At 46.7% G+C, this 27,639-nt stretch overlaps 1 protein-coding gene across 17 annotated transcripts in view; it reads left to right on the top strand.

The window, feature by feature from the left end:
- PRRC2B (proline rich coiled-coil 2B) overlaps positions 1-27,639 on the top strand; it is a 53,437-nt gene that overhangs the window by 18,254 nt on the left and 7,544 nt on the right. For 10 of the 17 annotated variants that reach the window (XR_013930544.1, XR_013930545.1, XM_080402933.1 and 7 more), the window contains exons 6-28: positions 2,760-2,903; positions 3,546-3,787; positions 4,192-4,313; positions 4,776-4,918; positions 5,534-5,624; positions 6,034-6,226; positions 7,658-7,973; positions 8,625-8,818; positions 11,009-11,216; positions 11,934-12,144; positions 12,788-14,851; positions 16,393-16,592; positions 17,428-17,573; positions 18,822-18,963; positions 19,582-19,664; positions 20,365-20,556; positions 20,696-20,890; positions 21,328-21,414; positions 22,381-22,485; positions 23,103-23,295; positions 24,578-24,675; positions 25,304-25,431; positions 26,479-26,719. Coding sequence is in view for 15 of the 17 variants with exons in the window: in XM_080402933.1 (XP_080259059.1) it covers positions 2,760-2,903; positions 3,546-3,787; positions 4,192-4,313; positions 4,776-4,918; positions 5,534-5,624; positions 6,034-6,226; positions 7,658-7,973; positions 8,625-8,818; positions 11,009-11,216; positions 11,934-12,144; positions 12,788-14,851; positions 16,393-16,592; positions 17,428-17,573; positions 18,822-18,963; positions 19,582-19,664; positions 20,365-20,556; positions 20,696-20,890; positions 21,328-21,414; positions 22,381-22,485; positions 23,103-23,295; positions 24,578-24,675; positions 25,304-25,431; positions 26,479-26,719 (5,738 nt within the window). In the remaining 2 variants the exon portion in view is untranslated. Of the gene's footprint in view, positions 1-2,759; positions 2,904-3,545; positions 3,788-4,191; positions 4,314-4,775; positions 4,919-5,533; positions 5,625-6,033; positions 6,227-7,657; positions 7,974-8,624; positions 8,819-11,008; positions 11,217-11,933; positions 12,145-12,787; positions 14,852-16,392; positions 16,593-17,427; positions 17,574-18,821; positions 18,964-19,581; positions 19,665-20,364; positions 20,557-20,695; positions 20,891-21,327; positions 21,415-22,380; positions 22,486-23,080; positions 23,296-24,577; positions 24,676-25,303; positions 25,432-26,478; positions 26,720-27,639 lie in introns of those variants that run through there. The other 7 variants (XM_080402944.1, XM_080402946.1, XM_080402938.1 and 4 more) reach the window with 4 other exon arrangements.

The raw sequence follows: 27,639 nt of genomic DNA on the forward strand, positions 1-27,639 counted from the left end.
GCTGGGTATGTGCCTGCTTCTCCCAGAAAGGCATGATATGGGATGGACTCCATTTCTTCCTGCCCTCCCTGTCTAGGCTGGTGTGGAATGGGACACAGCTGTCTTGCTTACAGTGCAGTGAGGTTTTACGAGTCTTGTTTTCAATCTGTGTATTGTGTTGGCTTGAATGATGCAACTGCATCTGTTCAGGTCTGCTAGTGCAAGACATAGCTTGAACAGAATGTGTCTCATTGCCACCTTGAACCAGGATGATTCATGCACTTGGGAAGCAGTAGGGAGTTCTGGGAGGTGAAGGTTTTGAAGAAGGGAAACATTTGCCTCCTCATAAGCATCTTCTGTCAGCCCAGAGCAATATGTAGTGAAGGTGCAGAAAACAGAGTAGGAGAGGGGAGAGATTGGTGTAGACAAAAAGAAGAAAGGAGAAGAGTACACTGGAGACTAGAAATGTAGAGATCTCCATGGCTAGCCGCATGGAGAGCTTCACCTAATTAGGTGGTCAAAAGTGAGGTTGTAATAATACTCGAGAAGGCTGTATGCAGCATCCTTGGTCCAAGGGTGTTGCAATGTCAGGGGTGGAAGTGGCGTTGAAGCTGTTGCAGCATGCACTTGCTTACACCTTGGCTGAAGCCTTTCTATTAGGTCTCCCTGAGTAACTGTGCTGCTAGTGGCTTCTCTCTGACCGAGGATCTTGAAGCAGTGTTAACATAAATTGGGAGTTTAGTTGTCTTCAGATGCGTCCATTTCCACACAGGAGGTGGTTTCCAGCTGCCCTGGGTACTATCATTAAAACTATAGTGAGAGTAATAGCTCTGTTCCACTGTTTCAATGTGAACAGACCTGGAACCATTCCATTGTTGAGTGAAATTGCAGAGATTTGAAAGAATTGAGACAGCTGCAGATTGCAGAGATGGAGGGGACAAGTTCATCCTAAATTAAATGAGTCCCTTAATGAGAGAGCATTTCTCAAAGGCTAAAAGCAGAGACTTGTGCTTGCCTGAGGTTGGTGGCCAGTGCAAAGACTGTGTCTTATTTGGTACTTTCTTGAGACTGTTGCTGTGTGGCCCTCCTGTAGTCGTTTTGAAAGCTGATTGTCTAACAGTGTTCTTAAAGACTCTGAAAACTCATTCTAGGTCACACAATGTAGAGTTCTCAACCCAAGAAGAGAGTGCATATGTGGCTAAAAGCAGCTTAATTAGAAGGTAATTGAATCACAGAAGCATCAAAAATCTGGCAGAAAGGACTTCTTAGGCCATCCCATTCTTGCACCTCTTCTCCAGTGGCATTGAACAATTGGTTTTCCTTCTAAGCTAATACAGCAGTTTCTAATTTATTGACAAAGAGGAAAGTCTTTCGTTCTTTGCTGTCGTTTAGGTATTGCTGCTGTAAAATCTTTGTTGGAGGGCGTATCCTGAAGAAATGCTGTCTGGTAAATTAATCATGAACTGCTCCATGACTGTGTGTTCTGTATTAAGGGGCATTTGGAGGAAAAAAAAGATGAACTGAACTTTTATCGGTGTGATATGCTACCTAGTGTTAGAGTGCAAATTGTTGATGCCTGCACGTTAACAGTCACTGCATTGTGCAGCCTTTCCTGGAGGGTGGAAGTCTCCCCTGGAGGACACTTACATGTTGTTAATACTCTTATTGACATTCTGGTTCAGTAGAATAATGCAGTAGAAATCAGAACTCTTGGCACATCTCGTATATTTTGTCAAGTATTTGAGAAATGTCTAATCTGACCAAAGTATTTGAAGATGTTATGTGTAATATTTGCAGTGCCTTCCCTAGAAATCTTCAGGTGGGAGGTCTTGTGCAGTATGCAAGTTCTAGAAAGTGAAAATGACTTAAAGAAGGCAATCCTTCTTGACTCCTTAGGGCTAGGAAGGGTAAAGATAGATGTGAATCTCCTGTCAGGTCTTCAGTACTCATTGCTGATACTTCTAACACGGTAATTCTGAAATGCCTTTTTAAAAAGATCATTAGCCAAGTAACAGCAAGAAACAGTTCTCAAAAAAGTGATTTTTTAAATGTTTAGTAGTGCAGTGATGCTGGCAATTTCCTTTGATTCAGTGTTATCTTGCCAACAGATTTAGAATTGCTGTGTTTTGTTTTGCAGTCACTGACAGATCTTTAAAACGGACAGAAAGCTGTCATTCTAGGGTGGCCGATGACTCGGCAAAATAACTTGCCGATGACTGGAAATGAATCTGGCCTGATCTGGCCAGTGATCTGCATCTTAAAAATGCTGCAGCAGGGTGGAGTGTGGGATATAGCATAAAGCAGTTGGTCTTTATCTGTGGTCTTTCACTGAGGATATTGCCAGAAATCTTAATAATAGACTTCTCTGGTAGAGTGAGATCTGAGCAGGAAGAATCTGAACAGAAATGTCAAATACTTGATAACAGGGTATCATCTATAAGCAATCTTGCAGAATGTATATCTCTGCCTCAGTCTGAATTTTGCACTTTACAAAAATAATTGGAAGCTGAGAAAGTTCAGTCTGACTTCGTTGAACGTGAGAATTTAAATGAAGATCCCAAGTTAAAGAGTGTGGGAGTACTGGGTTAGGACATGTGTTGTTGTGTTGGTGACAGCGTCTAAGAGTGTTTTGGATGTGAGCTGAGGTGCTGGTATGATAGTAATTTGGGTTTAAATATGCTGGAGGCCCAGATTCTCAGGAATCGCGTTTCCAGGCTCATCTTATAAAGGAATTGAAAGAGTGGAAAGATCTCTGAGTCCCACACTTACTTGTCTGACAGGTTCAAGGGCCTCAAGCCGACTGTTATCCTTCTCTCCCGAGGAATTTCCAACGCTGAAAGCAGCTGGCGAGCAAGACAAGGTTGGCAAAGAAAAGGGCGCCTTAGATCCGTCGTATGGGCCAGGACCAAGCCTCCGCCCCCAGAGTAAGGGAATGATTGTGTCTTTCTGCCTTACCCCAGTTCATAATCCCATAGACTGTGTTTTGGTCAGGGGGATGCCGGTTCACAGGAGTTTCAGATATTCCATCCTTACATTTCCTTTTATCTTCTTATGAGCTCATGTGTCAAGCTACTTAGCAAATAACCACAGATTTGCATGTAGTGTTGATGTTCACTGGCTGAGTTCTGTGGTCCAGAGAGCCAAGTATGGACTGCCATCTACACTGTTTAATAAAAATTGCTCTGTGATGTTGCAAAGCAGGCCCCCTCCTGCTGGGCTAGGGCAGTCATAAGTGAAATGAGCAGGTGGTGTAATGTGGCTTCTCTTTGTACGTGATCTAACTGGCCTTAATTCTGCAGGGTACTACGGACTGTGGCAATGGGGAGCAGAGATGGTTGGAATTTAGGGTTATTGTCAAATAACCACTGGTGCAGCAATTACTTAGTGATGGCTGGTGCTGCTAGTCTCTTGGAAAAACAAACACTTTGGAAATTTTCCTTCATCCCTGATTTTCCACATGATTGGTGTAGTTAGGGCTTGACAAGAGTATTTGAGGTTTCAAGACTTTCTGGCAGAGTGACTGTTTGCATTCACAAATATTAACATAATTACTACCTCCTTTCCAGATGTCACCAGTTGGAGGGAGGGCGGTGGGAGGAACATAACCTCTGCCACATCTCTGACCGCCTCCCCTGCTGAGCTGGGCAGCAAGACGTCTAGCACCGGAGACGGAGCCCCCTCCTCAGTGAGTGCCAGCGATCCGAAGGAGCCGTCTCTCCGCCCAGCTCAGCCTGTCCGCAAAGGGGCTTCGCAGTTCATGGGAAATGTCTACCAACCACCTACATACCATGACATGCTACCTGCTTTTGTAAGTTGCTCTTTCCCTGTAGCTGTGTAATGTCCTTGCTTGTTATAAAGTGTGTGTGGGTTCAAGGAGTCAGCTGAGATACTTGTTTTCTGGACTCTCAGTTGGTTCCCAGGGCTTGCTCAAGGATCCTTCTCTTGCTATTTTTGGTTTCGTCTGTTGTGCATTTACTCTTCCATGCTAGACTAGTGTAGCGCAGCCTTGCTCAGCCCAAGGAAAAGTCGCTGCTTTCCCTCTAGAGCTGGAGAGGGTAACCATTAGCACGTGGCCTGTTAGGCAGCCAGATGTGAAATGTTTGTTTCCCCTTTGTGCAGATGTAGCTACTATGCTCATGTTGTAACCTAATCTGGGTAAGCATTCCTGTGGCAAGGAGAAAAAGCAGACTATTCTGCTTTGCCTTGTTCCAGATGTGTCCACAACAGCCATCTGAGACCCCTGCATCGCTGGACCGAGGGTCTTTCCCCCTTCCTCAGCTTCGGCTTGAGCCCCGGGTACCTTTCAGACAATACCAGATGAATGACCAGGATGGGTAAGGCTGCCATGACTGTCCCATTGAGAGGCAGGTTCAGGGTGTGACATGGACCTTAAACTGTAGAAGAATTTGGGCCAAGGATCCAGTTGTGTGGGTGAAGCTGCAGGCAGCCACAGAGGAAACCTGAGTTTTACCCAAAGGAGCAGTGCTTTGCTCCAGCTACAGCAGCATTTGAAAGATTGCAGGACTATAAGCACTGTGTGTCTGAAGAGTAGGTGGACATGAGAAGTAGTTGTGTGTGATCCCGGGCTGGAAGAGCTGCAGCTCTGATCTGTAGGCCCTGGGAAGTGGGTACTAGGTAGACAAGGGAAAGAAGCTTTGCTGGGCAGGATGAGAAACTTGGAGCCATTTTATATGAGTGCATTGTAGAAAAGGACTGATTCACTGTTACAAACGTAGCTCTACTTTCTTATCTTTACTGTTTGCCATTTCTAACCATTTCTTTGCATTTCCCTGTAGAAAAGAGAACAGGCTCAACCTGTCTCGCCTAACGCGTCCAGTTCGGCAGCAAGTAGAGAGAGCGCCCCGGCCCACCATTATCAATGCGGAGAACCTAAAGGGGCTAGATGAACTAGACACTGATGCGGATGATGGATGGGCAGGTAAAGTGCTTCTATTCTGTAGCTTCAAGCAACAACTTAGGAGGTGAAGCAAAGGAGTTACTCCTCCCTGAAGCATGAAATAGCCAGAATATTCTGGTGGCTCTGTTTCACTGCCCCAGAAAGGAGGGGAAGCAAAGTGGTCTGTGTAGTTGTGAAATTGCTGCTGGTGTAAATGATGACACAATGGATCCTTCTGATCTTTCCAATCCACTGTACTCAAGGAACTGGATCTGAAGACTCCTAAAAGCTGAAAACACCAAACAGCAGGGGGATAGCACTGTGGCTGCTGGGAAGAAGAGTTAGTCCTGCCTTTTCAGTCATGGCCTTTAGTATCCAGTTACACACGGTCTAGCTTGATGGCTGTCTCCTCATTTGTAGCCCCCATTCCCAGACTGCTTGTGGCTCCTCTTCTGGGACCAGCCTAACCGTTCAGCATTGTGGGTCCACACTACTCACATAGTTTCCAGTACCTGTAGTGGATGTTGGGTTTTCCAAGTAGTTTATGCCAAGCCTGTGCACTCTCTGATTTAGTGCCAGAGTGGGCGTAAGCTTTATCAGGACAAGGGACCTGTTTCTTTCCTGTCTTATATCCCTTCTCCAATCCTGCCTTTGTAGGCATTCATGATGAAGTGGATTACTCTGAGAAACTGAAATTCAGTGAAGATGAGGAAGAGGAAGAAACTCTTAAAGATGGACGACAGAAGTGGTAAGAAGGGCTGTATTTGCACCTACATTTGTTCCAGTAAAAGTAGACAATACCAGGATCTTTCTAAAACTTGTTCTAAATGTTGAGGCTTGATCCCCCTGATTCATACTGTGACTTTGTTGATTCCACTGGTCATTGTTTGAGAGGGCTTCAAGGATGTGCGTCAGCCTTGAGGCTGAGTGCCTGGATGCCAGGCTTTTTTCTTCCTCCCCTTTCTGTGTCTCACCTTTATCCTGCTGCACAATAGTGGTGGTAACTCTTATGTACCTTAAGAGGGAATGTACATTGGTTGTTCTGGTGTTTTTTTGGGTTTTTGGTCTTTCTTTTCTGTTACAGTTAGTTGCCTTTTGTCACTCGATAAGACTGCAAGTGCTTTTTGAGGGAAGTAGCAAAGCTGTTTCTATGACAGGAACAACTGGGATCCCAGAAGGCAAAGACAGTTGTCCCTGAGCTCTGCAGACAGTGCAGATGTCAAACACACCTTGGAGGAAGGAAAGAATTGGGGTGATTCAGTTGGTTTGTCCCGCTCAGTCCGGAAAGTGCAGGATTCACAGCAGCCTCCCAGGAAGGTGAATGGCTGGAGCTCTGCTTCTGAATACCAGGTAGGTTGAACTCACATAAGTGGGCTTGTGCGCCTGGGTGTGATGCATCACTGTCCTCGAGGCCAGTTTGATGTTTTACTGAAAGCGGGATGCTGATGAATTTCTCAATTCTTAGTTTGTATCCAGCTGGAGAGGAATTAATCTTGTGGTTTGACTCTGGCTGAATGCCAGGTGCCCACCAAAACTGCTCCATCACTCCCCTCCTCAACCAGACAGGGGAGAGGAAATACAATAAAAGGCTTGTGTGTTAAGATAAGGACAGGGAGATCACTCAGCAATTGCAGTCATGGGCAAAACAGACTCGATTTGGGGAAAATCGGTTTAATTTGTTACCATTCAAATTAGAAAACCAACTTCCCCCTACCCCTCCCTTCTTCTTGGGCTTAATTTAATTCTCTACCTCCTCCTCCTCCCAAGTGGTGCAGTGGAACAGGGGTTATGGTCAGTTCATCACACATTGTTTCTGCCACTCCTTCCTCATACTCTTCTGCTGCTCCAGCATGGGGCCCATCCCATGGGAGACAGTTTTCCATGAACTCCTCCAACATGAGTCCTTCCCACAGGCTGCAGTTCTTCACACACTGCTCCAGCATGGGTCCCTTCCACGGGGTGCAGTCCTTCAGGAACAGGCTGCTTCAGCGTGGCTTCCCTGCGGAGTCACAAGTCCTGCCAGCAAACCAGGTCCAGTCTGTGCTCCTCTCTCCATGGGTCCACAAGTCCTGCCAGCAAACGTGCTTCAGCACGGGCTTCCCATGGGTCACAGCCACCTTCGGGCATCCATCTGCTCCATTGTGGAGTCCTCCATGGGCTGCAGGTGGATATCTGCTCCACTGTTAACCTCCAGGGGCTGCAGGGGCCAGCCTGCCTCACCAGGGTCTTTACCACAAGCTGCAGGGGAATCTCTGCTCCGGCACCTGGAGCATCTCCTGCCTCCTGCACTGACCTGGGCGTCTGCAGAGTTGTTCTTGCATAGTCTCCTTCTCTCCTGCTGGCGCAGATGGATTTTTTTGCCTTCTTAATATACTATCACAGAGGCGCTACCACTGTTGCTGATTAGCTTGCCCTTGGCCAGCGGTGTTTCTGTCTTGGAGCTGGCTGGCATTGGCTCCATTGGACATGAGGGAAGCATCTGACATCTCACAGAAGCCACCCATGTAGCCTCCCTGCTACCAAAACCTTGCCATGCAAACCTACTACACATCTGCATAGCACTCACACTAGAGAAAAGAAATTTAATCCAGTCCAGAGCAGTGGGGTTGTCAGACAGTGAGAAGATGGAGCTATTGAACCAGATAGCAGTAACTCCCCCCACCAAAAGGGGGATTTGTGTGCATGAGGGCAGAGGGGAGGGGACTTTCTGGGCCTGGGTTGCAAAGCTGAAGATACAGATGTGTGGGTCATGCTTATTGAGGGATGTTTTTCCTTTGGCAGAAGCCCCCACTGGGAAGTATTCTCAGACAGCAGTCCCTCGAGGATAAAGAAGAAAAGGTGCCACTGAGACAGAAGTTTGTGCACTCCGAGATCTCTGAGGCTGTCGAGAGAGCCAGGAGGCGGCGGGAGGAGGAGGAGCGGCGAGCCAGGGAGGAGCGTCTGGCAGCCTGTGCTGCAAAGTTGAAGCAACTTGATCAGAAATGCAAACTGGCTCAGAAGAGTGGGGAGACACAGAAACACACAGAGAATGAAGACCTGCGACCCCCAAGCACAGAGAAAAATGCTGTGCAAGAGAATGGCCACGCTTTCCGGAGAGGTACAGAAACATCGCTTGCCTCACCTTATAAACACTGCTTTTTTGCTCTTGTGCTGATCTCTTACCTGAAGTGTGGGAGAGTTCCTGGGAGGGAGTGTTGAGAGGGTACTTCAGCTGCACTTGAGAGAGCAGCTGCCTGTAATCTGCAGAGTATTTTGGATTGGTGATGAAGGTTCATTTAAAAAAAAATCCTATTAAAGTAACTGTAGACTTCTTTGGTTGCCTTTATCCGTGCTCAGTCATCTGTGTTGGCAGAGAGCTTGTTGGAACAGGCCTCTTGATCTCCTTATGATTGGATGATGATACTAAGAAAGTACTTATGGGCCACAGATCAGAAAATGGGTTATCAGTAAGTGCTTAAGGTTTAAGGAGTAACAGGAGAAATGGACTTTATTCCCCCCAGTGCTTAAGCAGAAGGCTGATGGCAGAGGAGGGTCTTGGAATTTGTCACTAAAATAAGGTATTTTAGCCCTCTAGAGCTGTCAAGGCAAATCAGGGAGATTGGGTGTGATGCACTGTATATGATTGTAATTGAGTTCAACCACGTAATGCAGTCAGGCCATGCCCACACCCGTGTGTGTTGTGGTGTGGTGGTGCACTCACAAGCCCTGTGCAAGCACAGCTCTTCAAAGCTTGTTTTCTTCTCTGCAGCAACTGCTGAGTTTCACACACAGGATGTCTCTGTGGGCTATCTGGAAGAGGAGACTCCTGCCCCAGCAGCAGCAGCAGCCCAAAGCAACAGTGAGGAGGAGCTCAGAGAAGCTCCCTCCCCAGCACAAGAATTCAACAAATACCAGAAGTCTCTTCCCCCACGGTTCCAGAGGCAGCAGCAGCAACAGCAGCAGGTAATAGGTGTGACGCTCCCACCTCTCTTCCTTTGGACCCTCCCCAAACCGTTGTGTTTGCTTTATTCTCACCACCATCAGCACTAACTAACCAACTGTCTTTAGGCTGGGAGTTGATGCATGGGGGTTTTACCCTGGCCTTTTTCAGTACTTTTGATTGCAGGTGTATCCTGTCTGACAGGGGTGAAAGGGCTTTTGTGAGATTATGTGAATTTTATGCACGCCCTGTGGTGCAGCAGCTATTGCGGTTGGGGCTTTCTGTGTCTGGGGCGAGGTGTGGGCAAGCCAGGTTTGTCACTTGCCTGGGAAGAAACTAGACGCTGCCGTCAGAAACGTTGACTTGTCTTGCACAGTTGTCTGAGTGTCTCCTGGCAATGTGAAATCCTAGGACTGTGGTTTGTAGCAGAGCCCTGGTTTGCAAATGTGTCTGCAGGGGAAGCTGGGGGTGTTCCCCTTCCCACATCCAAAGTCAGGAGAGTAGCAGTGGCTAGCTTGGTGCTTGCTGTAGGCCTGCTCCAGTGAAGTCTCTCATGCCTTTGGCTGGCAGTGAACTTGGTGGACATCGGTTCTTATTCTGTGGTACAAGAGGAGAGCTGCTGTTCTTCAACACTGCTGCAGTGATGGGGATTTGAATATACAGGCCAAGGGAAAGGAAAACCTTTGGAGTTCTGAGACAGCCTCCACTGCTTTATATGTCTTGCATTTTGCCCAGCCTTACAGTGCTGTATGCGCCGTGCACGTTGTTCAGCTCGTCTTTGAGATGCAGTGAGCCTCCTTAGGGCAGCTGAGTCAAACCAAGGGCCAGAATATTTAGGCTTGAGATAATGCAAAGTTAATTGCCATTCTTCATAGAATAACTACTTGAAATGAGGTATCATCAATGCTGCTGCAAACCTTAGTGAAGAGCTCATGTTTGGCTTTTGCTTGGAAGCTCAGTAATTGCTCTTTTATGGATGTTCCCCTGTGCTTGTTGCTGGGCAGTTGACATTTTCATGATTCAAACATACAGCAGCAAGCGCTGCTAATGTTACTCTTCAAAAGAGATGCTCTTAAACTAAAAAGAATTGGACGTCTTTGCTGCCATGCTAATAATACCACAGATCATTGCTACTGGAACAACATGAAATTTTAATTTTATTTCCTCTGACCCTCTGTGTCGTTAGTATGTATGAGGCAGTGTGTATTTTGACTGGCTTGTGTTGCTGCTTTGGTAGCAACAGTTCCATGAAAAGAACAGAATAAAAAATAGTCTTTGTATCATTTGGAGCACTAGATAATTCAGATAGGATCTTTGCATTTATCGGAGTTTCTCTCTTGCTGTAATGATGTGTCAGGTTCAGATTTAAGGGTATCTCTCTTGCTCTGCAGTAGGGGATTGGCTTTTTTATAAACAGTTACGGTATCTGACACTGTTGTAAGCTTAGTAAAAGGTGGTGGAAAGATTGACAGGTAAATAGATGTATTCTATATTAATTGAAGCTGTTTACCTTTTGAAAGCTTTTTTTGGTACACAAAACTTCCTTCAAATACAGGTGGTCCTTGGACCTTTAGCAAAAGTTAAATGTCAAATCAAATTAACGTCATGACAGTCCTCAGCTAAACAAAGGTGGACTGGCCACGTTGGAGGTGGGAAACAACCCTAAAGTGTCCACCCATCTCTGGAGCCTGCACAGGAAATACTGTAAGACATTAATAGCTTTCTTAATTGAGTTTAGGTTGTTCTTATCTAATCTGCTCAGCCAACATGAGTAGAACTAATGCATATGCACACTAAACAACTTATAATTGCATTTCCTCCAAGGAGCAACATCTTCTGAAGTATTTGGTTCCAGTTAGGAAATTGCGTTTGACAGGAAGCTGGCCTGTGTCCTATGGAAGCATCAGTAAATGCAAACTCCAGTCTTGAAGCTGATGCCCTTGCATTTCGCCGCCTAGTCTGGCCCATAGTGGTGTGATATTCGGACTGCAACATATTCTTGCTGTTCTGGGTATTTAGAGAGTAATGACAACTACCACGTTCCCAGTTGGTAGTGAATTATCTGCTTATCTCCTTATCTGCTCTGCCCTCCCATCTGATCTGTTCTTAGCCTTTAATACATGGAATATGGTTTCCTTTGGCTGGTCAGTTTGTGAGCGTGATTCCTGGCACCATGACCGTTCATGTCAAACAGCCCATCCTCTTCCCTGCAGGAGCAGCTCTACAAGATGCAGCACTGGCAGCAGCAGCAAGTCTATCCTCCCCCATCCCATTCCCATCCGCAACGGACATTCTACCCACCGCACCCCCAGATGCTTGGCTTTGATCCTCGCTGGATGATGATGCCCTCTTACATGGACCCTCGCATGGCCCAGAGTCGCACCCCTGTGGATTTCTACCCTTCAGCTCTTCACCCTTCAGGTAAGGTGTTTTCAGTGTTTCCCTTTATCGTGGCTGTTGATTTAGCCCATATCTGGAAAGCTGCTGTGCTTCACCCATCTTAACCTCTGTCCAGGGTTTGCTGGCTGTGATTGGCCTTCTCTAGGGATGACAGCTGGTTGCAGTGAGAACTGGTGAGGGAACAGAGGAGGTTGGGAGGGAGGTCACCTGCCTGTCCATCCCCTGCACTGCAAGGGGAGATCTTCCCTGGGAGCCTTAGTGGATGTAAAAGCAGATCTTGTCCCTTGGAGGAGAAGGATCACTTTGAGAGTTACTGTAATCATGGGAAATTTTAATAGACTCCCTTCAAGAAATGTGATGGAGAAATCCTGTAGTTCCTGAGCTGTGTGCTCCTAGCACCTTTCTACCTTGTTACTGATCTTCAGAGGTATGAATATGAACATCAGGATGTATAAATAATTCCCTTGAGTTTGTAGGAGATTGTTTTCAAACACCTGCTTGCTTCCAAGCTAGCGATGGTGTGAGTGTTCTGTGCAGGCTGGGCTCCGAAAGCTGCATCACCTCTGTATCGCTCCTGGTGTTTCTCCCAAGCACAGGCTTCCTGCTACCAGAGAGGTTTCCATGGCTGCAGTCACCTGCTGCCCTGGAAGGAAGGAGAGTCAAGCTAGCTGTGGGTTGTTAATTCTTCTTGGCTATGAGATCCTAGCGTTTAATGGTATGAACTCTTGTCGTGACCAGGAATTATGAAGCCCATGATTCAGCAGGATTCCATCGGTGGGAGCAGCTGTCGGTCTGAAGATCAGAATTGTCAGGCAGAAAGGAAAACTGTTCCTTTGGACCCTGTGCCAGTGTGGGGCCAGGAGAGCTACGCATCTCTGCAGAGCAAAGGGTACTCCCTGTCACATCAAAAACAGGCTGATAACATGACCATGGAGGGGCTGCATGCCAGGTGAGTGCAGAACTCCCCTGTCATGCATGCTGTGATGGGAGGTGCTACTGTAAGTCACCTCCTCCTGAAAAGCAGGTGTAGAGTTGACCCTAAAGATATCTCTGAACAGGCCAAGGTACTGATCTGGTAGCATCCTTATGCTGTTGAGCGTTTATGTTGTGGAGGTGCTTACAGACTGAGCTAGTCAGAGTTTTTGTATCTGATGCCAGTCGAGGCTGACCAGCTTGGAGACTGTTTGGTAGGAGAGAGGCACTTGTCACCTACATGGGTAGGTACAGAAGACAGTGAGTCAAAAATCCTGATACATTCTAGTTTGTCTTCTAATTCTTTGGGACTACCTGAAACCAATTCGTTGTTTTCAGATCTCCACATATGTTGGAGGCTGAATCTGCCTTTATTTCTTAAGTTTGCTGCCCGTCACAGGAACTGCTTGCTTTGTCATCCATTGATTTGACAAACCAGGCAGTACGGCCTGGGGCCACAGCAGATCTGCCCATCGTTCAGGTAATTATAGGCCCATTGCCTCATGATTTAGAGCAAACCCCAATTTATTTATTTGTTTCCACCTCTTGTGCCCAGCCTGGGCCCTTCGAGACATGCTGTGCTTTGCATTAGATGACTTTCTTGTTTGTTTCCTTCTCAGGAATGACAGTTACTCAGCTTCTCCTGGAAGGCCAGAGACTCTGAGCACCCAGCGAGATCTCTTTGAGGACAGAGGGGAGGAATACTTGAATGCGTTTGACAAGAAGGCCCAAGCAGACTTTGACAGCTGCCTGTCTTCTCAGAGGATAGGCCAAGATCTCTTGTTTCATCATCAGGAGACCGTGCAGGAGACTTGTCCTGCTGGCAACCGCCATGCAAACTTGAGGTGTTCACCCCTAGAGCCTGATTTTATCCAAGCAGAGAAGAAGCCCGAATATAATGGCTGGGATATCAGCCACCACCAGAAACCTGCAGAGACTGCAGCGGAAGTTGCCGAAGAAGTGTCCAGGGACGAGCAGTCGTTCAGTGCTGACCCATGGAAGAAAGAAGGAGTTAATACCAAACAGCCCACTGAAGAAACAACAGAGTGGGCTCCTGAGAACCGGAACACCAGTGGTCAGCACCAGGAGCAAATGGGGAGGACACGGCGATCAGGCCCGATTAAAAAACCAGTCCTGAAAGCCCTCAAGGTAGAAGAGAAGGAGAAAGAGATGGAGAAGGTTAAACTAGAGGGAGAGGACACCTCGCGCCCGCTGAAGGAGAAGGCGGCTGTTCAGAAAGTAGAAAGTGAGTCAGATGATTCTGCAGCCTTACTGAACTCCACACGTTACCTGCTGGATGACAAAGGTTCTTCCCAAGCCAGCCTTGCCCGAGAGGCTGAGAAATCCCAGGAAGAAGAAGAGGAGGAGGAAGAGGAAGAGAAGGCAGAAAGAACTTGGGAGAACAAATTATCCAGAGAGTCTGGTGATCTCCCTCCCACAAAAAGAAACAACTGGATCTTCATTGATGAGGAACAAGCCTTTGGCGGGAGAGGTCAAGGGCGTGGGCGAGGGAGAGGCTTCAGAGAGTTCACTTTCAGAGGCCGAGGCACTGTTGTGGGCAGCCGGGGAGTCTATAACAACCAGCGGAGCAGCCGAGGGCGAGGGCTTCGGGAGTTCAACCAGCCAGAGGACTTCCCCAGAGTCAAGCCAAGGCGCCGGATTGCGAGCGAGACGCACAGTGAAGGGTCAGAATACGAAGAGCTCCCCAAGCGTCGCCGGCAGAGGGGCTCAGAAAACAGCAACGAAGGCTCTGTGCTGGACAGGGACGACAGTGATTTGAAAAAGGGAGACTTCAAAGAGTCTTGGAGGTCCAACAAAATATATTCAGATGATCACAGTAGTCTGGATCCGAAGATGAGGGCTCCGAGAGCTTTTGGGAGATCACTGCCGCCAAGGCTGAGCAACTCTGGCTATGGGCGAAGGGGTTTCATGGGTAAGGAGCCCACCCAGTGGCAAGGCAGGAGCGGGGGAGCAGGGTGGCAGGAGTACAGCCACACCTCTCAGTCGGACACTTTTGGGAGCAGGCAGCAGTCTGATAGGGACTACATTCAGGATTCCTATAAACACGTGGATTCCTTCTCCAGCCGGGTTTTTGATGAGAGTCATCTGGATGACAAAAGGCACTTTTTCCAGGAAGATTACTCAGCAGATCAGGAGAACATAGAGAATAGACCATTCAGGAGACGGCGTCCCCCCCGCCAAGACAAGCCCCCAAGATTCAGGCGTCTCAGGCAAGAGAGGGAATCGGTTGGCCAGTGGAACCCCGAGGAGGGAGGCCCCAACCTGCTGCCCAGCCAGTGGCCTGGGAGACCCAAGCTGAGCACCACAGAGAAGAGCAGCATCTCGGGCAGACGGTCTCCTGAGCTGTCCTACCAGAACTCATCAGACCATGCCAACGAAGAGTGGGAGACAGCATCTGAAAGCAGTGACTTCAGCGAGCGGCGGGAGAGGCGAGATGGCGTTTCAGAGAGTGAAGGCCAGCTGGAGGGTGGCCTTGGGAGTGCGAGCTTGGGAGAGAAGAGGGAGCTAGCGAAGAGGAGCTTCTCAAGCCAAAGGCCGCTTGTTGACAGGCAGAACCGCAAGGCCGAGCCAGCAGGGTTTGCAGAGCAGTCTGTCAGGACTGGTGTAGGAGCAGCTTCCAGATACGAGAGCCAGCAGAACGGGACACTGATAAAAAGCAAAAGGTAAAGCTGCATTCTGATGTACCAACCTGTCATCTGATAGGCAGATAATTAGAGAAGAGTGACGGGCTGGGCTGTGGGTGAAGAGCTGTTGGCTGCGTTTCTTTTCATCTAGTGCAGGTTACTTCCAGTACTGTTTATCCAGCCTGAGGACATCCAAGAGTTTCATCACTGTCTGTTTTACAACTGATGCTTTTGCTCCTGTGCTGGGAATCCAGCTTTGTGGAGGTTGCTGAGACACTGTGGGCATGACACGTGCCACTGCTCTTTACCTTAGTTTTGGGCTGAGACAGCGCTCCACTCTGGACTGCCTCTCACTAGAGGTGTGAAAGATAGTGGAGGGAATCCTGGTCCTTAACTCCAAACCTGTTGTCCTTCTCCTGTCGTGGGTCCCCAGTGGGATGTAGTCGAGCACAGAAGTGAGGGTTGGGTTTTCCTGGGAGAAGTTCCGGTGAGCTGTGCAGGTTGAGCAGCTGGATTCTCACTAGGGTGGTTGTGGCATGAGCGATGCGTGACATTGCCAGACCTAGCTTTGCCTGAGCACATATTTTCTTAGACCTTAGTGGAGGCTGCTGATGAATGGCAAGCAGTGCTATGTGTTCCTAGCCTAGTGGGAGGAATTCTTCCTCAGGGTATTTTTAGACAAACGTGACGCTAGGGACTAAGTATTTTTTTGCGAGTGTCTTGTGAAAAATCTGATGTTCAGCAGGACACTGGGTTAGGTGGGCATTGGTCCTGGGGCAGCTTGACAGCTCCTGTGTTACCCTTTAACAGGGACAGGATAAAAGTCTTGTGCAGCTGCACTGTACTGGGTTTAAGCACTGATAAATAGGCAACTTGTTCTTTGTTTTCTGTCCTCTTGTGACCCATCTGCTCCAACTCCTGGATATAGTACCTAATAGTAGCTTATACAGGAATAAGGGAGAGGAGAGCTGATGTCTGGAAAGATGCATGGAGGTAGAAAGGGAAAGTAAGGGAAGGAGGAAGCTTCTGTCCCTGCCTCTCCTTCAACCAAGCCTTTTTTGTAAGTTGAACGCTTGGGAATGATGTGTGGGTGGTGGTCAAATGGGCAAAAAAATTTTGGGAGAAACAAAATGGGAATTATTATTTTTTTCCCCTCAGTGTCACCAGCCTCTCTCAATCTCCTTTCCCCTCACCTGATGCTTGTCAAGGAATGTCTGTTAATTGGAAGAGGAGCAGGGAGGTTACTGGAGTGGTGTCAGAGGAGGGTAGAAAACACTACAGAAGCACAGAGCCCTCCTCGCAGGGGCAAGCCAGGGTATTAGCTTTCTTGTGGGGACGGTATGTTGGTTGACTCATGAGTACACAGGTACTGTTCTGTTTCCATCATACTTCCCCAGTAACATCCTTTTAGTGGGCTGTGTGCTTAGAATTTAACCTCCACTTCAGTTGAGCAAAGGCTGGGAAAGGATGAGGTGCAGTTAGAAAACTGGTAAAGAAAATAGAGCCTACATGTTTTCTTCTTGCTACTTTTACTTGTCTTCTAGTGACAAACCTAATTCCTTTCCCTTCCTTCCTTTTAGGTCTCCAGAAGAAGGAGGGGGCCTTGGCAACACCAGTGGTGGGAGCAGCCACTCCATTTACAGCTTGGATAGGGCCTCCCATGCTAACTCAGAGAGTGCTGAGGGGCCAGGTAAAAAGCCAGAGAAGGAGCCCAAATCCACCTCCCAAAGAGCAAGTGAGAAGGGAGAGGCCTTGTCACAGTTTGAACTGAGTTATGGAAGTGAGTCTCTTCATTCGTTTGTTTCTTTAAAGGGGTAACACGTTGTGGCTGATGTCGAGCCAGATTGATTCAATCCAGTGTTAATTTAAATACCAGGTTAGGTTTTTTCCATTTATTTACACAAACAAGAAGATTCTAGTGTATCTAAACAGGGAAAACATGGAAGACAAAGATGGTCTTAAATTTTAAACCCATTTTTTCAGTCAGATCTGACAGTCTCTCTAATATTTCTTCTATAGAAAGTCTGGTTTTTAGGGTGAAGATTTCCATATTTCTATCTACAATGTTAAAATTCAAGGCAAAAATACCTTATGTAGTGTGAAGGAGGTTGAAAGAGCATCTGGAGTGGGGAATATTGAGTCTGAGCTCATGGCAGGGAGGCAAGGAATTAGTATGTCTGAAACCACTGGCATTAGGCTGTGACTCAGCTTTTTGCCATTTGTAAAACTGAGGTTTTACATCCAGAGCTTATGGGTGTGTTTTCAAAAGTACCTGTGCCTGCTTTGTCCTTGCTAATATTTGGAAAGGTGTGAGGTTTGTTTCAATTGGTACTACACCTAACGTTACCTGAGTTACCACATGGTTCACGTTCCCAAGCTTCCCCAGCTGGAGTGTGCTCATCTTGAGGCAGAGGAAAGCAGAGCCCTGCAGCATAAAGTGACTGATAGATGCCAGCAGACTACTATGGCTTAGTTTTCAAAGCTTAGCTGCGCTGCTGCTGGTTGAGCTTGTTTGCCTGTAGCATGGACCCTATTTGGACTGCACTCTTGCAGTTATAAAGCTTTATGTATGTACATATATGCATTGTGTTTTTCCCCATGCATGTTTTGTTCAGGTACCATCATCGATAATAGAGTGTCGAACACAGCAGAAGAGAACGAAGTAGGTTCTGTGGCAGGTGAAGGCTTTATTGAGGTTCTAACTAAAAAGCAGCGTCGTTTGCTGGAAGAGGAGCGAAGGAAGAAGGAACAGGCTGCTCAGGTGAGGAATGGGAGGTAAAAAAAGCTTACCTTGATACATTGTTTGGGCTGCAGTCAGACACACAAGGCCCCAAAAAATGTTCAGAATGAGCAGAAAAACATGCAGTTGGTTGAAGTAGTACAGATCCGGTATTAGGCCTGGAAGCATAATGTGGCTCTGATTGGCAGGGACCATTGGTTTGAAGAAGATTGTTAGATTTCTGACTCTTGTTTTCTAGCAGTATTGTTAATTGTGAGTTGAGGAGGGTTTCCTAAAGTGAATCCTCATCCAAGGCAACTTGGTTCACTAAGCCGGTTGCTGGCTGTAGTTGGTGGGATGTTGGGCAGCAGCGAGTGGAGGACCTCTGCACTCTGGGTCAGCCGTGTGTTATTGCTGGAACAGGATGTGGTAGCTTCCCTGCTGGAGGTGTCCTGTTTGTGTCTGGGCCACCTGACCAGAAAGAAATGAACACACTTGAAGAGGCTCTGACAATTTTGTGTTCGTAATAGGATGAAGGAGTTGGTTTACGAGGAAAGATTTAAGCCTGCAGTATGGATAGTTTATTTAAGTAACGTTTAGGAGGGAGACATTTGTCTGTGTGTGCTGGAAGACTGCAAATTCTAGGGGGATAAGAGAATGTTTTGACATGTGAGGAGACTTAGTGAAATCTGGAGGACTAAATGCAAATGAAAAGCATCGTTGTTTTCTGACAGGGAGGGCTTGCGGTAAGTTCAGAGAGTCTTGCAAGCAAAGTTATAAAAGCCTGATTGCTTGGCATCTTTAAAATCAGGTTGAAGACAATGTGTGAACATGCAGTGGGAAAGGTCTTGCAGTTTGAGATAAGCTTCTCTTTCTATTTAGATCTTGGCTCTGTCAAAGAGCCATGTCTGCATTGTGAAATTATTAATTGATCCTGCTGGAGTAAAGGAGAGGAATTGTGCAGAGCAAGCCTGTTGTAGTGTTAGTTTTGCTTTGCTTTGTATCCTATTCCCCCACCTCCCCCAAAGAAAAAAATACATATAAAGGCAGCTTTTTTCATTGCCTTGTTAAGAGTGGGAGAACCTCCCGGTAGCCACAGAGTCCATTAATTGAAAAAAAGATGGGGAGAATCGGGGGAAGAGTCAGAATTACTTTGTATGGTTCTGTTACATGAGTTGGGGGCTCTCCACATTGCAGCATTTAGAAATCCAGAATTTGAACTTGCTAGGAGCCGGCTGTGCTAGCTGAGTGCACTGACAGGTCTTACAGCCTGAGCCTTTTCTTTCTCAGGCACCAGCTAAGGCCCGTGTCCTTCAGTCTCGCATTCCTCCTCGATTTGCTAAGAAGCAGAACAGCTTGTGCTTGGAGCAAAGTGATGTAACAGTGTCTGGAAACAGCCTGGGCACAGAGATCTGGGAGAGCAACAGCCCTGGTAAGTTTGGGCCTGTTTGTTCCGAAGCGTTTTCACAGAGCTGGGGAATCCTCTGGTGTGTGTAGGAAGGTTGGGGTGTCTATGCTCAAGGGGAGATGACCTTCTCTTGTCTGATGCTGGAAGTGGGAGGAGTGCTAGCTGACATCTGGGGTAGCATCTGTTCAAAGCTGTACTGTTCAGCTATCCCTCCTGTTGTTGACCATGCCAGTCTCCTAATGTATTCTTGAGTCTTTGTGTAACATCAAGATCCCACCACATAGCATTTTCTAGCCTGCTGGGCTGGGTCTACTTCAACCATTGTCATGTCTTGCCTTCCTCTGTTTTCTCTTCCTCTAGCACTGAATAGCTAGTGCCTCTCTTGTGTCTCTGTCCTTTCTTCCTCCTGTTGTTTTCATGTTCCCTAAGAAATGTCTTCCCTGTTCTCTACCCTTGCTCTCCATACCCTGTATTCTCTGTGCTACATCATGTCTCAGCTGACTGGGCAACACTAGCTTTCTGAGGTGGTGAAAATATCCTATGTCATCTCTAGAAATGGAAAGGTAATAATGTAACATGCACGGTGTACAAGGTGTGCTCACAGCTGTGTTTCAAGCAGCTGAACCCTGCCCTCTCTTCCAGCTCTTTCCGTTCAGTCTCCTGGCAGTGATTCCTGGAGCAAGCCTGTAAATACCTTTAATGGTACTGAATCTAGCACCACTGAGGTAAGTGGCACCTAATGTGCCATTCAGGTATAGTGCGTATAAAATATTAACGTAGGTGGCTTATGCTTCTCATTGCTCCATCTGTGCTTAGCGACACTCAGCTCTGCTTGTGCAATTTTAAACTTTGCGGTTCTAATTTGAGCTTGATGCTGCTTAAATCTTGACTTAGAGGGCCAAGCGCTGCTTGGTGTTACACGTGGGTATAAATCTGGAGTAACTGTTTGTTAGAGCTATTCCAGGGTTATGCTCCTAAGTGGATGCAGCACTTAGGTTGAGGTCGGTGAGATCCTGTAGGTCATGTTTGTGTACCTCGTGCCTGTGAGCAGTGTGTAGCTGTATGCTTAATGCAGGGAGGGCAGAGGAGGTTCCTGAACGCTTCACCTTTGGAGACCAGAGTTCAAATCTGGTTTGGGTCACAAGTGAAATGAGTTTGGCGATCTCAGCCTAGTTGCCACGTGGGACACTTTTTCCTTATTTTAAAGCCATGGTCCGGTTGGTGCATTGGTTAACCTGTCTCAGGGTTGCGTAGAGCTGAAGCAGCAGTCAAGGAATGCTGCAGGTCAGGCCCAACTCCTTTGCACTTAACCAAGAATGTGATTTGAAAAGGGGACATAGTCTTGCTGTTTTCTGGGATTTTTTTTCCTCCTCTGTGGAGCTGGGTCAAAGTCCGGGGCTTTAACACATTTCGTGCTTTGCATAGCAGGGTTTTAAAGGCAGCCAGGGGGATAGTGGCATTGACTTGAGCGCGGAGTCTCGGGAATCCTCCGCTACCTCCTCTCAGCGCAGTTCTCCATATGGCACCCTCAAACCAGAGGAGATGAATGGGGCTGGCCTGGTGGACCCAAAGCCTGACTGCCAGAAGGAGCAAGTGCAGAAGCAATCTGATAAAAAGGTAATCTGGATTTGCAGCCAAGCCAGAGCACATAGTGAGAGACCTTGTGAAGTGGTTGTGTTGTTCTTGATAGCATTTTTAAGGCTTGAGATTGGGTTATTCAGTCTTTGTGTCTCAGCCTCTCTGCTTTCCTGTTAAGGATTCAGATCAAGGCTCAGGACAGAACAAGGAACACAAGCCTGGACCAATCGGCAACGAACGCTCCCTGAAAAACAGAAAGGGTTCGGAGGGAACGGAACGGCTGGAAGGGAATATTCCCCCTGTTAACGGGGTGGAAATTCACGTGGATTCTGTACTTCCTGTGCCACCCATTGAATTTGGAGTAAATCCTAAAGTGAGGATTGAATTTAATTTTATCTTCTTGGTGATTTGAGCTTGTTGAGATATGAAAGGTGGTTTGAGGCAGAAGTATTATTTAGATGAAGCTTCCAGCTGTAGATTTGCCTGAGATTTCATTACTGACGCAAACCAGGTACTCAAGATGTCTTGGCAAACACGTAATACCCTCCTGGAAATACTGTCCCAAGGACCAGCTGGGGTGGTAACAGAGGTGAGGGACAAAACTATGGCCATCTAAGCCTTTGTGTGCCTCTGGGGGTTGCCTGCTGCTGAGTGCTGAGAAGTGTCTTTTTTTGTTCTCTTCTAGCAAGGCTTACTGGAGGACAATCTTTAGTTTCTAGTGTCATGATTGAGGCTAGAGTCATTAACCATGAGAAGCAGATGGGTGGCCCTTGGCCCTGGGTTTGAATTTTGTGTGTTTTGCTTTTTCAGGACTCTGACTTCAGCTTGCCACCTGGTTCTGCTTCTGGTACTGCAGCTAACCCTGTCACCAAATTGCAGGATGCCTTGGCCAGTAATGTAAGTATTTCTTGTTTTCCTCTGCATTGATTCACTGGAGATACTCCTTAGTTAAACCTCGGGTGCTTCCAAAGAGACCAAGCATATTTCTTTGCAGTTGAGTTCACACTTAATGCTTAGGCAGCACACATGACTAAAATCCATAATGGAAAACTGTGCCCTCAAGGTACCCTCATAAAATGAGCATCACTGGCTCAGAAGTGATATAGAGAGCAACTCCATTATTGTTGTGACCTGTGTAAAGCAAGAGGTAGTGCAGGTCTCTGAGATCACCAGTCTCCTCCCCTGAGACACAAGAGAGTGCTGGTAATGGACGTGATGCAGATAGTGGTGTTTTCAGGCCTGGGCTGCCAGCTTCCTCGGGAGGTCTCATCTGGCACAGCAAGACAGAGAACTGTAACTTGTTAGTCAGGCCCTTCTGGAGGTTTCCCAGCTTATTCCAGCCATCTGGGTATTTCATTATCATATGTGAAAGAGTGAGCACACTGAAACCCAGCTGGTAGCTCAGCTGTGGACAGCAATGTAAGAAACTCGTAAAGCTTCTTTTGAAATGTCTTCAGCTTTGTAGGCTGTTTGATTTTCGAGGTTTATCTTAAAGGGTGTTTCTTATCAGAAGTGCTCTTTCAGAAACAGGTTGTGTCTGAAATTTAGGTAGATTCCAAACATGGGACAGGAGGAGGAACTCTTCTGCAAATTGAAGTTACTGGATCATATCGATGTTTTAACTGGAAGCTGGTGCAACTTGACATAAGAGGGTGTCATTGCACATAACCAAAGCTTCGTTTGTTCCAACAGTGGAATGGATCACAGTTTAATATGATGCTTAACTCATGCACTGCCGCTGGGGATTGAATCCTTTGAAGTGTACTTACTAGAGCTGCCAGCTGAGGCTCTGTCAGCCTTGGTAGCTCATGATATTCCTGTAAGAGTTTATAAAGTATTGACCATTTACAAATCTCCCCTCAGGCAGGGTTAACACAGTCCATTCCCATTCTGCGAAGAGATCACCACCTCCAGCGGTGCATTGGCCTGAACCCAATGTCCTTCCCCACTGCAGACCTTACTCTTAAGGTAAGCAAGCTGGCATGTGTCCTGGTGTGGATCCCATGTCTCCATGGCCAGAGTTTAGTGAGGGTGGAGAGAGCTTTCCTAGAGCGTTTTGTTAGGTACTGTTAAATCTTTAATTAGCTTCTGTAAAAGTTGTGCATATATGCTGTTCAGCGTGGGTGGAAGGGCACGTGTTTCAACAGTCCTGGATGCTGAATTCTTTGCCAATTGTAGAACAAGTGCATGAGAGCTTTTCCTATTATTTCAGTAGCTGGGTAGGATGGCTGGGGATCCTAGGTGCCTGGTAGTTTAAAAAAGAAGGAAGAAAAACCCAAACTAAAACTAAGAATGAAACATGCAAACATCAACAACAAAAAAGCAAGCCAGAATAAACCAAAACAGAAAACACTGGCATCCCAAAGCCGAAAAGCTCAGCACATTCCAAGGGAGGTTGACTCTTTGTGAAGGGTGCTTGCCCATTGGAAATTGGCGTGAAACCGCTTGACCAGAAACCTGCCAGCTTTGCACTGTGGCTAGACTACCTTGAATTTGAACTAATATGTCATAGGTGAGCAATGCTAGGCTTCATTGTTGTCCTCCCCATTTGAACTGTCTGTAGTTATTGTCCTTAATTTCCATAGATGGAGTCTGCTCGTAAAGCTTGGGAAAACTCTCCTAGTTTGCCAGAACAGAACTCGCCAGGAGGTGCAGGCTCAGGCATCCAGCCTCCTTCCAGTGTTGGAGCTTCCAACGGTGTCAGCTACAGCTCTTTTGGTGGAGTTTCAATGCCTCCTATGCCTGTGGCATCTGTAGCACCTTCTGCATCTATTCCAGGTACCTGCAAACCATGGCAACAGTATTTGTATTGTCTGGTTGGTATCTAGGAGTCATCCTCTGATTCTACTAGTTAAGAGTGGTGAGAAGAGCTTCCCTGTGAAGTAACTCCCTGGCTGGTATTTAATAGAGTGTTAACAACAATTCAGTGAAGACACAGGGACCCTTTCCCTACTTTGAAGAATATTACATGAGTGTGACTGGTATAAGCTTAGCACGGGGCTGACTTTCCCTTTGTAGCGACAAGTTTCTGTGATGTCTCAATAGATCCTGCTTACCCTTCACTGTGTGCTCAGTAGAACAGAAGGGAAGTGAAGAAACCTGTGGCTGAGAGACTTCAGGAGTCCAGTGTCAACCATTGCTCTGCTCGTTTTTCTATTTAAGTCACAGGTTTTGAGCACCTTCTGCTCTTTGTATGTAATAACAACAACCTGCTTATTATAGTTTGCAGAACTCTGGGAGGTGGGAAGGTGTTGCTGTCCCTGAGTTAGGGGAAAAGCTTAAGCAGAGTCATGGTAGGTAGTATGTATAATTAGGGAGAGCATCTGGAAAGAGGAAATGTACGTGGATACTCTGATCCTGGGTCCCAAAGGACCTCTCATGCATGCATTATACCTCTTACTCCTCGTTTCAAGAATGGAGTGGAATATGCTGGGCAGAAGTGGTAGTGAGTGGAGCACTGCAGTGACTGTTACTAGTTTCCATTTGGAAAACAGATTGTTCCAAGTCAGGTGATTTTTGTTCCCCACCCACCCTAAGTTTCCTTGTAGATCCTGTGGTTCAGATCTGCAGAGAACCACAAGAGTGGCACAGCACTTTGTAATTGGTGCCACTCTTGGGGTGAATATGGCTTTCAGATCTCTTGTGTGAAGGTCTCGAACACCATATTTGCTCTTTCTGCCCCTCCTAGCTGCAAAGATGAGATGGCTGCAGAGCAGGTTTCTGGCATTTAGGAACAGTTTGGAGTCCGGTTTACCAATTCCTGACCTGTTAGTGTCTCTGACTCTTTCTGTGGAGGTGGGAAACGTGGGTTTACATTTAGCCTTTTACAGAAGGGTATGATTGATTCTCAGCAAGCCGGCTACTGTAAGTGGGCTGCTGGCTTTGGTGTGTGGACTTAGGATCTTTACGGGCTCTTCTGAACAGGTACTATGTTTTTGTTGACTTGCTGAGCTGGTTGCTGAGAGGTAGGAAAGACTCTTGACTTGCAGGTCTCTGCGGTGTACTGTGTCTGTATCTGCCCTGTTCTTTGCATTTACAGCCTGCCTTTTCTGGTATTTAGGTAACCATATTCCACCCTTGTATCTGGATGGCCATGTGTTTGCAAGTCAGCCCCGCCTGGTCCCTCAGACGATACCTCAGCAGCAAAGCTACCAGCAGGTAAGGGAGAAATACAGCTAGCTAGTGGTTTCTCAAGGAGTTTTCAGGGTGGCATTTAAGAAATGAGGAGTCGTTTATCTCTCTGATATCCCAGAGGAGCTTGGATGTGGCTCCCTTTAGGTTCCTTGAATGCTGCTTCACAGTGGGCGTCACAGGCAGTGAAATTGAGGGGAGGGAACTGAGAGAGTTTTTTCCCCCTTTTGTATCAGTGCCTTTGGGTTAAACAGATGCTGAGATGTAGGTGTGAGGTGAATTGACTTCCAGTAAATTCCGCAGCCAGTCAATACTGAGCAGTTTCACTAGCCTTAGTAAATAGGATGTTGATAGCATTGGGGAGAGCCTCTTGAAGGTAAGAGTGCAGGCAAGTGAGAGCTGGTATTGTCAGTGCCTGTTCTGTGTGTGGAGCACTTTGGTCCTCTCATGTCCATCCAGTCTTCCCTCTTGGGTGCCTATGCAGTGCCTGCCAGTGTGCTGCTGTTCAGTGGAATGATGCAGGGGCTGGGTAAAGGTGCAGTGTAGGTAATTGTCATGGCAGATTGACTCATGGAGGAAACTGATGGATTTTTGACAGCCCGGGAGAGATTCTGGCTCCTCTTGTAACTCTTAGTCATCTTAATTTCTTCTGCAGGCTGCTGCTGCTCAACAGATTCCCATTTCGCTCCACACATCATTACAGGCCCAAGCTCAGCTTGGGCTGAGGGGTGGTCTGCCAGTTTCCCAGTCCCAGGAGATGTACAGCTCCATACAGCCCTTCAGGTAACTGCTTCCAGTTTCTCGTTTCCTTGTGGCCTGATCTCTTACGTTCCTGATGCACATTGATCAGATACTCCACATTTGTCTTCTCTTCCCCTAGTAACACTGTTGGGGTGGAGAGCAAGGAAATCAGGGCACATGAGGCGCTCTGTAGCATGTTTCTTTGTAGGACAACGGCAGAGACCATCCTTGCAAAGTTTCTCAGTTGTACTGCCTACCCTGTCAAAGAGGGAGGCAAATCTTGGGAAAGATGCAGAAAGAGGAGGTTTGTGGGCTGGCAAGCCAACTTAGTAAGAAACCCAGAGCTTACAGCTTACTTGGTTTACTACTGGAGAGAAGATAAAGAGACAGTTTGATCAGAGCCAAGTACCTGGATAGAGAAATGAAATACCTCTTTTTAATAGGTACAAACTGGTAAGAACAAAATAAATGCCTGCACTTTAGAGAAAAAAATTGTAAAATTGAAATTAGAAAATCAAACACAAGTGTAACAGCAGCAGTGCTTGGCTACAGGAACTGCTCGCTAGAACTGAAGGATTGAGACAATCCACTTCAGAGTTAGGCTGGCTGTGGGAATCATACTCTGTACCCCCTTTCTGGCATGAGATGAGAGTGAATGACCAGAAGTCGTCCTCCAAGGCCTCAAAACCATAGACACTGAGGTTTAAAACAAATCTTTTTTGTTACAGCCATTTGAATTTTTAATTTCTGATTCTTTTCTGCTTTGCAAAACTGCTGCAGACTTCCCTTAACTACCAAACCAGAGCTTGTTGTGCAGGATACTGAAACATAAACTTTGGATAGGAGACAGTGTCATTCTGTTGAATATGCCTGCAACAAAGGGCATGGTTGCAAGGGCTTAGAAGTGGAAGTAAAAAACAGTGTAACTAAAATGAAAAGTGGCATCACAGCTTATTTCTAAGCTGTCAGTTTAGTTGTGTCTGAGAACTACTTACTAATTGCAGTCCAGATATGGTTTGCCAGCGGGTACATGTGTATAGCCTCCAAAGGTTTTGTGTGTAATGACTTGAGCATGTTTTTCTTCTCCAGGTCTCAGGTGTATATGCACCCCAGTCTGTCTCAACCCAGCACCATGGTCCTGACAGGAGGCACTGCTCTGAAGCCTCCGTATTCCGCCTTCCCAGGCATGCAGCCCTTGGAGGTGGTGAAAACCCAGTCTGGGTCACCCTATCAGCCCATGAACGGAAGCCAGACACTGGTTTATGAAGGCCAGATAAACCAGGCGGCTGGTATGGGAGCCTCCCAGATGATGGACTCTCAGCTTACGCAGGTTAGGAGCAGGGCTTGCAAGCCACTCCCTTGTACAGGCTTTTTCAGATGCCACTTGTTTCAATCCAATCTCAGAAACTAGTGTTTGTGCTGAGTCATGTGTTTGTGTGAACTGAGCTTCTTGTAAAGAGGCAGAAGATTTCCCCAAGAGACTCTGTTCTGTGAACTGTTGTTTCAAACATGCAGCACCTTATTTAATGAGATTCTTGGTAATTACTTGTCTGTCCCTCCTGAGATGTTGTTTTGTAACTTGGAGGTCGTTGCCCTCAATATAGACATTTGCTGTAGATCAGACCTTGCAGTGCTTCATGCATAGGAGGCCATGATCCAGTAGTTCTCCTAAAAGTGCCTCTTCTGAGAGCCAAATCCCAGTCATTTCCAGATGTAACTCTGCTTCCAGGGTAACTAGCACCTTCTGTTAAAAGCTCATCTATCTTCTCAATTCATTTGTTACCCAGGTCTTATTTACAACTTCTGCTGATGTATTTGGCAACATCTTAACAAGAATTTCATTGTGTGAAAAAGTTTTTGTAAAGCATGGTTCACATAAAGAGTTTGAATCCTACTGTGCGCATAGCCTTATTTGTGGATTTGTGTTCTGATTCTCTGGACAAGCTTGATACTTTTATTAAACTCATCTTACATTTATTTTGTGCAACACGTTAAGGTTTGTTTTTTGTATAGAGAGGGGTTTGTATGTTGTGATTGACACAGTGTTAATCCTGAAAGTAACTTAGCTGAGGAAGAGAGGAAGATATGGAGAATGCTGGCAAACTAAATATTTGAAGAAATGCTTTATCCATCATAAGCTAGTAACTTGGTCTCTTTTGCCAGCCTTAGATTTATTTATTTATATATTACAAAGTATTGTCATAGAACCTCCCAACTTCAGCAGCTGTGAGAACTGCCAGATGAATCGGA

This window comes from Falco punctatus, assembly GCF_963210335.1.
Source record: "Falco punctatus genome assembly, chromosome: 9".
NCBI classification, from domain to species: domain Eukaryota; kingdom Metazoa; phylum Chordata; class Aves; order Falconiformes; family Falconidae; genus Falco; species Falco punctatus.